Source organism: Dromiciops gliroides, chromosome 2, assembly GCF_019393635.1.
Source record: "Dromiciops gliroides isolate mDroGli1 chromosome 2, mDroGli1.pri, whole genome shotgun sequence".
Lineage (NCBI taxonomy): Eukaryota > Metazoa > Chordata > Mammalia > Microbiotheria > Microbiotheriidae > Dromiciops > Dromiciops gliroides.
The window spans coordinates 600,278,788-600,293,206 of record NC_057862.1 but is presented as its reverse complement, the minus strand read 5'-3'; the positions used below and the strand labels follow the sequence as shown (position 1 = coordinate 600,293,206).

The 14,419-nt window shown below is 36.1% G+C and overlaps 1 protein-coding gene across 30 annotated transcripts in view; it reads right to left on the bottom strand.

The window, feature by feature from the left end:
• NRXN1 (neurexin 1) overlaps nucleotides 1-14,419 on the bottom strand; it is a 1,484,103-nt gene that overhangs the window by 409,704 nt on the left and 1,059,980 nt on the right. For all 30 annotated transcript variants that reach the window (XM_043990256.1, XM_043990261.1, XM_043990257.1 and 27 more), the window contains one exon: nucleotides 3,636-3,817. In XM_043990256.1, the coding sequence (XP_043846191.1) occupies nucleotides 3,636-3,817 (182 nt within the window). The remainder of the gene's footprint in view (nucleotides 1-3,635; nucleotides 3,818-14,419) is intronic.

Here is a 14,419-nt window from a genome sequence, read left to right as displayed (position 1 = left end):
ACTTTAGTGATTTTCTAGTCCATCAGTGGTTCTCAAAGTGTAGTATAGTGATTTCTGGGGATCCCCAAGACCTATTCAAGGGTCTGTAAAGTCAAAAATATTTTCATAATAATACAAAATCTTTTAAATGTCTAATCTGACAAATAGTGATAGATATCCCAACATAAATAAAAATTCTTTAGGGGAGTCCTAAATAATTTTTAAGAAGGTCTTTTGAAGGCTTACTAAAACCAAAAAATTTGAGAGTCGCTGATCTAGTCCAATTCCCTATGTTTCATAGATGGCAAAACTAAGGCCTAGAGAGGTAAAGGAGATACAACATGCAAATGCAGAATTTGAAAAATTCAAAGTAATAGCCAGACATGCTGGAGGAATTCAGACAACTATTATTAGGGAGCTACAAGTTATCTTAGAAAAGGGCAATATTCTTAAAGCCCTTTGAGACTAAATTAGGGGTTTGGAATAGATAGTAGTGTCAATTACTGTGACAATAACTCACAATTTCATATCACTTCAAGTTTGTCAAAATTTTCTTGTCACAACAACCATGTAAATTAGTTATTGGAAGTATTATTATTCCCATTTTATAGATGAGGAATTACAGCTCTGAGAAGTCATGACTTGGCTCTGATCCCATAGTTAGTCAAAACCTAGATCTCTTGCCTCCAAGTCCAATACTCTCTCCATTCTGTTCCTTTCAACTTTACAGTATATGATCTCAGGAATTTCCTGAAAATATTCAGCTCACTTCTACAAAGCATATTTTCAACAGCAACAACAAAAATGTACTTATAACTTTTCAGGAATTCATCTATAGTTTTAAAAAAAGAGATCTCTATATTTTGATTTTATAAAGGGGAAATAGCAAAGGACTGTCATAAAGAAACATTAGATAATACATGAGATAGAGGATGTAGTTTTATTTTTTTTTAATATTGACTCTCATATATGGAGCCATCTATGACTCATTCTTGCTTTATTTCCCATTACTGACTGACTGTTCCTCACCATTGCCATCCTATTCTTTTCCTTAGTTCTTGGTCTACCAATACCATACAGTTTATCAACCCCTTTACTATTAACATCAACTAGCCACTGTGAATGACAGTGGCCTTATTAATACTCATACAAAAAATAAAGGCCAATTTTAAAAAGCTGCCATCTGATTCAAAAGAAATTGTATTTCATATTGTGATATGTGAAATGTATTACTGCTAATTAGAGGTCAAAACACGATTTTTTGGTATTCTGTAAAGCTCACTGATATCATACTGAATAAACAAATGGGATACAAAATCATGTCAAATAGTTAAATTGCAGATGAAACTATATGCCAAGCGAATCACAAATTTTGTCTGATTGAAATGACACTGGACCATTTGGGCTAGACTAGACAGCAGTTCGTTATATTTAATGAATATAATCGTCTTCCAGGTTGTTGGTTCATTATATCAATTTTGGATGGAAATGTGATTGCTTAAACTAGCTCAGTACTTAGTTCACATTTTACTGACAAAAGTTTGTACAGCTTTTTGAGTAATTCTGACGTATAGATACTGTTTTCATATTAAAAATATATATCTGCTGTATATCAGAAAATGTCACATCTTAGCTATATCCTAAGCCAAAATCCAATAATAACTACAATTGATAATTCAGTATTTTTGTGTTTCTTTTCAATTATTGTTTTACAATTTAATTACTAGTTTTCATTGTTGATTCTCAAAGATATAATGATTCAGGTCTGGTGAAACTGGTACAAAGTAAAAGTGATTTCAGTATTCTCTTAGAATTTCCAAAGAGTTTTCCCAAATCCATCCTCAGCACTAAGTTAGCCCCTTATATATTAATATTTAATAAAATCCCTCCATATCCTGCCTCTGGGTACTCAAGTCTTCCAAGATTTCCATTGTCCTTTTTGAAGTCCCCTACTCTTCTTTCAGGTCACTAGCTCTAATCTATTTACACAGACAATGCCAGAGAAGATTAAAACATGGATTTTAGTAACAGAAAAGAAACCACAGATGTGATAGTAATTTTACTTCCTCTGTTGAAAAACAAGGGGAGGGGGCAGCTAGATGGCGCAGTGGATAGAGCACCAGCCTTGGATTCAGGAGTACCTGAGTTCAAATCCGGCCTCAGACACTTAATACTTACTAGCTGTGTGACCCTGGGCAAGTCACTTAACCCCAATTGTCTCACTAAAAAAAAAAAAAAAAAGAAAAGAAAAACAAGGGGAAAAGTCTCTGCTCCCTGGAAAATAGCAGAATGGTTACTTGTTCCTAGAACTTGAAAGTTCTTTCCAATCATGATCAAACATAGACTTGAGCTTCTTCCCAGTCTCATAAGGAATAAGGACCAGATAAAGATCTGTATGAGGATGAGAAGATCCTAAGTTCATGTTTGAGCATGATAGAAAGAAAATGCCTCTCTTGTGGGATAAAACCTTTGGACCACAAAACAAACAACAGTGGCTTGGACAATTAGATAACATATAACCCCTTACTATTTGAAAGTCATCATTGCAGAACCTTTTCTCAGAGTAAAAGTATAATTGGTTATAGATCAATAAGTAATTTCTTTCAAGAGAAAAAAAAACTCTTGGGTGTCTATGTGTGCATTTTTAAAGTCACAAGGTTCTTAAATCAATATGGAGCAAATAGATTTAGAAATTTGAGATTACCCTAAACAGTAAGATTTCTTGCTTGTACTAGTTAAGCTTATCTCAACTGATCATTTATTTATGATGCCATAAAAATCCAGATGCTTTCAATTGTTACTTATTTGCTGTAAGGCAATTGAAATTACTTTTCAAGACTTCCTATTGTGACAAGTACATTTTCAAAGTAAAATTTATGACCATACAATAATGGTGGTATCATTTTGGTTTTTTTTTAGGTTAATAACAAATTCAGTTTTCAGGATAACTCTAACCCTCTAGAGATCTTACTGGAAATTTCTGAAGTCTGATGCAAAACTGAGATAAATAAAACTTCCTTGGAGAATTGAAGCCCAATAAATGTCTTTATTGATATGTCACGGTTATAGTATTGGAATATCAGGACTAGGTTGCATATCCCACATGAGGAGTATGATGTTGGAAGTTTTTCCATGGTGACAAATATAGCTATAGAACCATTCTCTTAGTCTTATAAATTCTGTCTTTCTTTACTTTCACTCATATTATCAAATATTCTGCAAACCTTCAATTATTTGCCTTTATTTTTTTCATATCATATTACTTTAGGTTCCTGCTTTTCCCTGGGAAAGAGATCCCAGTGATGCAGTAAGAGAAATCAAACTGGCTTCAGTTTGTAGGCTACCATCCTAATTTCTGACAAACTAGTAGGCACATTTTATTTTATTTGGTTTTTTAGGGGTAGCTCCAAAATATCTGCTATAGTCTTGAGAATTCCAGTTTTTAAAAAACAATTAACATGTAATGTATACAAAAGACAAAATATCATACACATACACACTCATCTGACCACAAGCCACATATCACTACACCTAAAACCATTTAGACAATCAAAAGCAGTAGTCTCATCGAAAAACATTCATTGGAAAGGAGTAAACAATTAAGAAAGAATACTTTAAAAAAAGGTAAAAATCCATTATGGGTTGAGAGTACTTACAATATGTAGCTCTAGGTAGTCACCAAGCCCTGAAGAACTGTCCACTCGTACCAATACAGCTTCTTTCTGAACCGTGCTAAATCCTATGGCAAGTCTGTCTGCACGTGTACTGGGCCGGTCATTGGGAGGCCATTTGTATGTAATTTGTCCACCACCTTTGCTAAAGATATACGTTGTTCCAGCTGAAAACAAAACAAAACAAAACAAAATAACAAGGTCAATTAGTTCTTTTGCATCAAGGCTATACCACTTTGTCACTAGTCTAGTAATTGGCTTTAGTTGAATAAGTTCAGTAAAGAAGAAAAGAAGATACAGATGCTTGAAATGAAATAGAGTGGTAACTAAATTTTAAAATACACTCATTAAATCTACTAGCAGGTGTTTCAGAAGAATGTTGGATCACTCACTTCCTATTCCACTGAGTAAGGTATAGAGATGTAATGGGACAGAGTAGGAAAAACCATATTCAAGGATTCAGCACAACTTAGCTCCAATCCTCACTATACTACTAGTCAAGTGACTCTAGGCAAATTTTTAGATGTTGCATATGACATCTGTTTCCTCATCTGTAAAATGAGTGTATTGCCCACCTTGTCAACATCCTAAGGTTTCTATAGGGGTCAATAATAGCTCGTAATAAGAGCTAGCATTTATTTAATGCTTTTAAGGTTTCCAGAGTATTTTACCTGTACCAGAGTACTATTCTATTTGATCCTCACAACAATCATGTAAGGGACATTCAATTATAATCCCCATTTCACATATGAGGGCACTGAGGCACAGAAAAATTAGCTGACTTCCCTAGAGTAACATAGCTAAGGTGTCTGAGACAAGATTTGAACCCGTATTCCTAACTCCCAAGTATTCCATTCACCGCACCACCTAGTAGCTGATGAAATAATACTCTAATGTAAGATATCATACCAAGCAACTAACTCTCAGTTCTCTAAGGCTATACCAGCAGAATTGAAGCTCTGACAAGGCCTTGGTGACATCTGTCCTCTGAGGATCATCCTACATTGGCAGAGATTCACCACCAAAAAGGTTGGCTACAATGCCATAAGGAAGGAATGGAGGAGCTATGATAAATATCCCCAGAGACAGTATCTACACTGATGCAATTATGGATGTTTTCAAGTCAAGTAAAGAGCTATAAAAGTATCACATGTTAATAAGATATTATGGAATCTAACAGGTTTTGCCTGTTGTTTTTTTTTTCAGGAACACTAGAAATAAAAATCAACTGTGGCTATTTGCTATACAAAGGGAAATATGGGCTTTTGTTAATTCCTGAAGTTGTAGAAAATGTATAGATTAATCTTGCTTCTTAGAATAAGTATGCAAGAAATGAGAGGGTCATCCAGAATAATGGATCAAATCATGACAACTAAGCTCTTATCCAACTTTTTCAAGGAAAGGAAGGGTTTATTCTGGTGTAACATATAGATAACTAATGGATGAGCAGTTGTAAGCCTCAGTAGTCATGCTATGACACTACAGATAATAGATATCTTCTTTGTAAGCTAGGTCTTATTTAACAAGCAACAGCTAGTAGCTGTCAGAACATCCAGCATCACACAGATACACACATATTTCTAAATTTACTCCTATATTTGCAGCATTATATAGGGTACCAGGTATTCTTTTCATCCAAAATCAAATAGTTGATAGTGATGATAATGAAATACTTGGGTTCTGTCTTAATCAAAAAAGATCTTTTGTTTTAGCTAGTTAGTTGTTATCAAATGCATTTGTATCCTTTCCTTCCACCACTGGCTTCCTCCACCCTTGAATTCAATAAAGAGAATTCCTGTGAGAACAGGGAAAGGCATATTCAGCAAACAAAGGGTTTTCCTCCCCTTTAATAAAAACTAGAGGATAAGAAAAGAGATTATTAGAGGTACAGAGTTGGGGTCAGAAATAAGTTTTTTTGTGTGTTTGTTTTTCCTTTCAGGAAAATTCCATTGCAAGAAATTTAAAAGTCTTTGATTCTAAGTTCCAAAAATCTGTTGTAATTACCTAGATGAATACCTTAAAGAAACAACCATCAGCTCAGGGGTAAGGAGGTACTGAGAGATAATTTGATATTTTTTTCTATGAGAGAGGCAACACATAGGCAAGAAAAAAGTCAAGTGAATTGAGGCAATGGAATAAAAAGACTAGGATGTGGGGGACTTCTATAGTACTGAGATAGAACAGTTTAAGATGGCCGTCTGTGAGGATTAGGTATATAACAGGAATAAAAGATATGTAACCTTTCTGGTCTAAAACAAGTAAGATTAATCACTCTGACCACTATCTGTGTGTTCTTTACAATGATGGACTAGCCCAGTGGCCCTGGGTTAAGTTACAGAATATTTGTGGGCCTCAGCTTTCTTATCTAAAAAACGAGGAAGTTGGAATAGATCAGTTGATCAATCAACAAGCATTTATTAAGCACTTACTGTGTGCCAGACACTGTGAAAAAGCTGGGAACACAAAGGAAAAAGTAGAAACAATCCCCGCCATCCAGGAGTTTATATGCATATACACATACACACATCTATATATGTATGTTGTTTGTCTTTCATTCTCGAAGAAGACCATGACATTGGGAGGGATGTCATGACTTACAGTGAATTGGATTTAAGTGAGGGAGAACTGTGCAAAGTCACCAGCCTCACTCTCTCCTCCAGAACCATCTGGGTCCAGTGGCAAGATATACATCAGCACCACTGGAGATGGTCTGGGATGTTTGAGGCAATCGCGGTTAAGTGATTTCTCCAGAGTCACACAGTGTCAAGTGTCTGAGGTCAGATTTGAACTTGGATCCTCCTGACTCCAGGGCCAGTGCTCTATCCACTGTGCCACCTAGCTATACACACACACAGAGCTACATATATATACATATATATAAAATATATATACATATATTATATATATTTAATACACATACATACCTATATAATCATAATTATATATGTGTATGTATATACACATATATAATATATATCTATATCTATATACCTACCTACATATACATGCACACACACACATATCTATAACCTTCCCATAAATTCTGTGAAGTAGATGCTATTATTATTCTTATTTTATAGATGCAGAAACTAAGGCTGACTGATGCTAAGTGACTTGTTATGGGCCATATAGCTACAAAGAGGTAGCTTACTAGCACATAGATATTAAATGTATGAAGTATGATCTGAACTCAGGTCTTTCTCATTCTAAGTCCAGCACTCTATCCATTATGCTAGATGAAGACATCAAGATATCAAGATTTTATGACGCCCTTTTACCCCCTAAGAAATACTACAATTCTAATTTCAATGCAAAACAATTGTTCTTTGGCCATATCAAGGTTCGCTTCAATGGATCTATCACCTCAGTGATGTTAATGCTCCCTGTGCATCCAATATGCAGGGGTCCTTTCCTTTCCTTTCCAGGTATTATATGGCTACTCTGAAATCAGACTATCTGGTTTCAAATTCCAGCCCTGATGATTACTACTAGTGTGCCTCTGGGCAAATCACTGAACCATCTTGGGCCTCAGTTTACTAATCTGTAAAAGTATTCGACTAAATGGTCCCTAGGTTCCATTCCAATTCTAAGTGTTTCATCCTAATGGCACATGTCAGCTGTCTATCTGTTATTCCCTTCTTTTGCCACCTGCTGGCCCATCTTTCTTTTTTCTTCTCTTTTCCTTTTGCCTTGCAGATTATTGTTTGATACTTTAAATCAAATAATTCACCAGTGAATACAAGGTCATGCTTTGGGGATTCAGATTTGGGCATTTATTGAGACCTCTCTCTGAAGGTAAATATTATAATGCAAGTCTCATTACTAAGGATTTGATTTTTAGCTCATCTTCCAAACCATTTTTTTCTGAGAGTATTAAGACCTAGAAACCACCAAGGCCATTGTCTAAGCTGTCATGCTTACCATTGCTTTCAGGCTCTATAAGAATCATTGGGAGAAAATGAATGCTGTTGCTTTCACAAAGGCTTTTATACAACGTGACAAATCTCACTTCGGGGGGGTTCTTTTTGTGAGAAGTCACTGAAGAGCAGTCATCTTTTTTCTTTCTTGTTCAAGGCTGTGCTTTGTTTCCTAGTCATCATCTCAATTCCATTGTAGGCAGTGGAATCAGATTGGCAAGACCTTCATATCCTCCCTAGCCCCTTTATAAGCTTCATATCATTCTTCAAAAAGAATTTGGATATAACACTCACAAATACCCTGTGTTCTTAACATTCTTCTGTTAGCTTCTAGTAACTCAGGGTCTTAGAAAAGCATCAATACTAAGCTTTACAATAATGTCATTGTCATTAAGTACAGTGCGTCAGACAGAGGTTTTTATTTTATATATATATATATATATATATATATATATATATATATTTATTTATTTATTTATTTATTTTGCAGGGCAATGGGGGTTAAGTGACTTGCCCAGGGTCACACAGCTAGTAAGTGTTAAGTGTCTGAGGCCGGATTTGAACTCAGGTACTCCTGACTCCAGGGCCAGTGCTCTATCCAGTGCACCACCTAGCTGCCCCAGAGATTTTTAATGACATTCCTCCCCCCCCCACCCCCCCACCCCCGCCAATGGTTTGCCAATGAAAAAAGTATATTTCAGTTCAATAACCATGTATTAAGCCTCTCCTGCCTTGTGGAACACTGTGCTATGCACTGGGTGACAGATTAGGGTTGTCCATACCATCATAGCATTCATTTATTGTCAAGTGCCAGGATGTGACCCTTATACGGATAAGTATTATACAAAATAGCATATGATAAGTGTCTTGAGGAGTCTGGCATGTTGACCATGGGGTCGGCCTCAAGGTCAGAAGGACCTGGTTTCACGTGCTGCCTTTGACTATCTGTGTGAATATAGAACTAGTCACTTTTCCTCTCAAGGCCCAAGACAACTTTCCAAGAAGTTTTAAAACCCCAGGTCTGCACCATGCTCTCCCTCCTTATTATCCCAGATAAGATGCTCAGAAAGGGCCAAAGTGCTATGCAAGATCCTAAAGGGAAGGGGTAATTAGAACCAAAGAAGGCTTCATAGAGGCAGCAGCATTTGGATTGGGCTTTGAAGGTTGGATAGGAATTCATTAGGCCAAGAAAGATAGCAGAGAGGCAGCCTACAAGTAGGAAATAGTTTGGCTAAAGGCAAAAAACCCAAGAAAATGAAGTGTGTACTAGGGTCAAAGAGTAATTTACTTTGACATATACAATACGTGAAGCAGAGGAGTATGAAACAAATTCAGGGGAACCGGATTGCATGTGGCCTTGAATGCTCACTACAACGTTTGCCAAGGTGTTTGCTGGTCTCATAGAAGATGTCCCTGCTAAAAGTCTGAATTAAAATCCACTCTCCCACCCACCCACCAACACACACAGAACAGCAACAATATATGTACAGTCTTAGAGCTGAAAGGGAACACAGAGGTCACTCTAAACTCTTATTTTAAATATCAGGAAACCAAGGACCAAAGAAGTTGTGATTTTCCCAAAGTCATACAAATAAGTAGTGGACAAGAATTGGAACCCACACCTTCTGAAGCCGGATCCAATGTTTTTCCCCACTATGTTACAATATCATGCTGATGGTAAATAGATCACTACAAAGTCTCTGGAGTGAAATTCATAGGAATACAAAGAAGTTTTAAAAAATCAAAGTGAGGGGGCAGCTAGGTGGCACAGTGGATAAAGCACCAGCCCTGGATTCAGGAGGACCTGAATTCAAATCTGGCCTCGGACACTTGTCACTTGCTAACTCTGTGACCCTCAGCAAGTCACTTAACTATCATTTCCCTATGCAAAAAAAAAAATTACTTAAAAATAAATTAAAAGTAAATCAAAGTGAATGTTAAATACTTATTTTCCAGATTGTGACATGAAGCTGGATAAGCAAACTATCAAATTAGTCCATCCACATGTACACTCTGGAAAGGTGGAGTGAATAGATAATGAACTGGAGTTGGAATTGAGGAGAAAGAGACCACTCGAGAATGTATTTGGAAAATTGTCCAGTGATTTCAATGACCTCAAACTTTTCAGCACTCCCAAAGCTCATCTCTTTACTGGAGGTATCAAACTCTCCACAAGGCCCCACAAAATTCCAAAATGTTTTCAAACTACATTAAAATGTAATTGGGGGGGCAGCTAGATGGCGCAGTGGATAGAGCACCGGCCCTGGAGTCAGGAGTACCTGAGTTCAAATCCGGCCTCAGACACTTAATACTTACTAGCTGTGTGACCCTGGGCAAGTCACTTAACCCCAATTGCCTCACTAAAAAAACAAAAAACAAAAAACAAAAACAAAACAAAAAAATGTAATTGGGAAAGGTTGAATAAACTAAATTAAAGTACAATACATCATAGATAATGTTAATTTGTGGTTTTCTGGGTCAACATGTGGGACAGGGATCTGTTGTCATTTGAGTTTGACACTGCTGCTTTACGACTGAGACATTTTCTCAATTATGCTATTTATCTATAAATCAGGGATCAGTGTAAACCCAGAAGAATTAAAATCACAAATAGAGTGACAAGCAGGAGATGGGCAGTCTGAGTGTTACTTTGATACCGTCAATCAATTAACCAATCAACAAGCCTTTAGTAAGCATCTAGCATATGCTAGGCATTGTTCTATGTACTGGAAATATAAAGATAAAAATCAAGGTAGAAAAAGGACAGGAGGAAGCCCTCCAGTGCGTTTGAAAGATCCTCTTTGAAAGATTTATGTCAAAACATGTCCAAGAATTTCACAGGATGAGAAAGCATGGAATCTTTGTGATCTTTGTTGGTGAAGGGAATATTCACCCCGTGAGATCAGGGAAATCATAAAAAGGATCAAAATAAGCCTTTCAATAGTCACTTGATCTTATCTTTCTGAATAAAGGCAATTAATTACCTATATGATAATAAGCATAAACTTTAAGATGGGTATTAATTTACTGTGTAAGGAAGCAAAAATGTTTGGTTAGTAAATAAACATTTATTAAGTGCCTATCTTGTGCCAGGCACTGTGCTAAGTTCTAGGGACACAAAGAAATGCAAAAGGCTGTCCTTGATCTGAAGGACCTTAAAGTGTAATGGAGGAAACAACATTCCAATAACTATGTACAAACAAGATACAGGCAGGACGAATTGGAGATGATCAACAGAGGGAAGGCACTAAATTGAAGGGGATTAGAGAAGTCTTCTTGGAGAAGGTAGGAAGCCTGGTGACAGATAAGGAGAGAAAAGGTGCTAGGTATGGGAAATGGTGAAAATGCCCAGTCAGAAGTAATGTCTCCTATGAGGAATATCAAGGAAACCACTATCACTGGAGTGCAGAATGCAGCATCAGGTTCAAGAAAACTGGAAAGTTGGGAATGGGGAAGGTCCATTAAAACTTTATATAAATGTTAGTTATTACCTATTTATTCATTTACCTTTTCATTCATTTATTTGTTAATTAATTAATTCATTCATCCGTTCACTCATTTATTCATTCATTCATTCATTTCTTTATTTTTTAGTTCATTCATTTCTTCATTCATTTGTTTATTTGTGTTGTTATAATTTCCAAAAGGTAGCTGCAGATGCTAGACAAGAGGGCAGCAGAAAGGATAGGGCTTGATCAATCAATTTGAGAACCATCCACATAGAGATGATGGTTGAATCTATATGAGTTAATTAGGTTACCAAATGAAGTAAGGAAGGAAAGAGAAGAAAAGAAGCCCCTAAAATTTAAGTACCTGTAGATAAATCCAATGTATTTTCATAATTTAGTTGAAACCAAATGCCTCATTATTGTTGTTTTTAATGCCTTTTATACATTTCAGTTTTCACTAATCACTTCTGTATTCTACCCTTCACTGTGGCACATTGCTCCCCACACAAAGCTCATTGCGTACATCCACTATTAAAGTGATGATGTTTGTGATATTAAATTACACCAAATGGAAGCTTTTAGGGAATAGGAAATACTAATCACATTAAAGAATGCCATCACAAAAGGTCAAAAGTTGGGATTTTTACACCATTTTTAAAAAGCTGTCTCTTGACCTTTTCATAATGGAAGGTCAGTATATAGGCACAAAATGGACAGAGAGGTTGAGGGATTAGCTGATACTTTCCTTCTACTGTAAAAAAGACAATCAATGTGTTGCAGTTTTAAGATTATCAACAATGCTGGGATGAATATTAAGGAGGGCACCATCTTTATTATTGATGCACGCTTCTATATGGCAAGTGCTAAAGTATCAGCCGGACAACTTCTAATGGATTTATTGTAGATTAACCCCGGCATTCATCACAGAGTGGATTGTATGGATGACTAATATTTAAGGTGGTTTTCTGCAATCTCTACACTTAAGTTGTACATCAAGGCCATATCACTTAACCTAAATTCATTAACGAACCTGATACCATTAGATGCTGATTTCACAGTATAAACATATTTGACAACACAATAAATGTGGGGCTTTTTGTTTTTGTTTTTTTTTGAAAAACAGAAATGAGGACTTATTTCTGAGGATTCAAATGCCTCTAATATGCCAAGGAATTTTTTTGATTTATTGACAAAAAATAGTTTCTTTTTTCCCCCATCTTTAAAAATCTCCGTCTTCCCAAACATACTTCAATCAACACATTTTGTTCTCCCAAGGTTAAGACTTAATGGTTAACACACAAGTTTTCATCCAAACTTTGGCTGTTCCAGATTACTGCCACATAAAATGTCAGTGATTAATTTCCCCTTAGATTAGCTTCCAATTTGTGATATATGTGCTAAGAACGGGAACATTTTTGAAAGCTTATAATTCTTTAAATGCCACCAAGTAACCAACATGAAACATTTCAACCCATTATGATTCTATTAACTGTAACAAACCACCAACATCTCTTTCAGGGAAAGTTTGCCAGGCAGTCAGATGGAAATGAAAAGTAAAACAACTATAAATAAAAGGAGCTTTTATAATCCTACAACCTTGTCAAGATGTACTTTGTTAAACCTAAATTCCTGAAGAGTTTCACTAGTTATAGAAGATATGTTTTGGGGAAAGGGGCAGGAGCAGCAAAAGCTATAACCATTAGACTATTAAATGCAAAAGGAGTCTCAGGTGAGTGAACACTTGCCAATCAGCCCCAAATGCTGAAGCCTATGAAATCTTACCAATGTTCCCAATAGCTTGCAACACTAATAGTCCATTACTGTCCACCATTTGTCTTTCTAAATGATTACACTACACTGTGAACTACTTGAATTCAAGATCATAAGGGATGAATGAGTTTATGAAATGAGGCAGCACGAGGACACAATTCCCAAAAGCTCATTTGTAGGAATTGCAAAAGCAGTGGAGGTAAGGACAAGAAGAGATTGGTTTTGATCATTTAAGTGAGATGGCAATGAAATATCACAAAACATAAAGGCCCACATTCTCATTTTCTCTCTGTCTCTGTCTCTCTGGCACATACTGCATGGAAAACACACACACACACACACACACACACACACACACACACACACACACACCAGAGTACAGTTCCTAAAAGGAATACTACTACCAACAACAATATTAAAAGAATAAGAAACCTCACATAAGGCTACACGAGGGTCTACTCATGCTTCTAGAAGAAAAAAATAAAAACAAAACAAAAAAGTCTTTAAAAGGAGAAAGAGGTGATAAAAATGGAAAAGGCAGAGGCAAATGAGAGCCAGATGCATTACCACTAACCAGAAAGGTTAGGGAGAATGAAAAGCTTTTACTCATAAATCATGGTGAAAGAAAGCTAGTAAGTCCATTAATAAATGAAAAGGAGAAGGAAATACAGCACTGTCACTGAAGGGACTCCAATATTGAACTGTTTGTCTGAAGCAGAAAAGCAAAGGAGATTTTAGATAATTAAGAAATACTGAAAACCTCATTTAGATAGCTCAGGATAAATCCAAATGAGGAAGCAGTAGAAATGTTACACATATACAATAATGTACAGTTAGGAGACTTAGAATCTTAAAGGGGTCATTAGAAGTTTAAAAAAAGGATAGTTGTTTAAGAAAGGAAGAACTACAGGAGAAACAAAGCCAGTACAGACACCCTTGGGAGGCTAGCCAACCCTCCCACCACCTGTCTTATAGGTTCTGTATATTCCTTTGCTTCTATGTATATACAGATTTAGAATTTGTCTGTAAGACTCTCCTTATTTAAAAGGTTTAGAACAATTCATGAATATTCAGGTAAAACATGAAAGGAAATGTATATTGGAAAACATGTGGATAAAGAAGGTAGATAAAAGAGAAACATTGGAAAGAAAGAGAGAATCGGTTAGGTTAGGTAGAAGTGATGAGAATGGGAATGGGAAAAAGTGGCTATATTTCTAAGATGATATAATTTTAAGAGTTTATGAGAGGCCTAAAAATGATGCTAGACATAATTAGTTGTATACCCTAGACTGGGGGCAGCCAGGTGTTACAGTAGATAGACTGTTGGAACTGGATTCAGGAAGACTCCTCTTCTTGAGTTCAAATCTGGCCTCAGACATTTACTAGCCTTGTGAACCTGGGCAAGGTCACTTAATTCTGTTTGCCTCAGTTTCCTCATCTGTAAAATGAGCTAGAGAAGAAAATGGCAAACCACTGCAGTATCTTTGCCAAGAAAATCCCAAATGAGGTCACAGAGTTGGACATGACTGAAAAAAATTGAACAACAAACCCTAGGTTTGAGGGAAGATTATTCTTAAAATTGAGGTAAATTATAGATATGATTCTATTGTATCAGATGCAAAAAGGAAAGAAA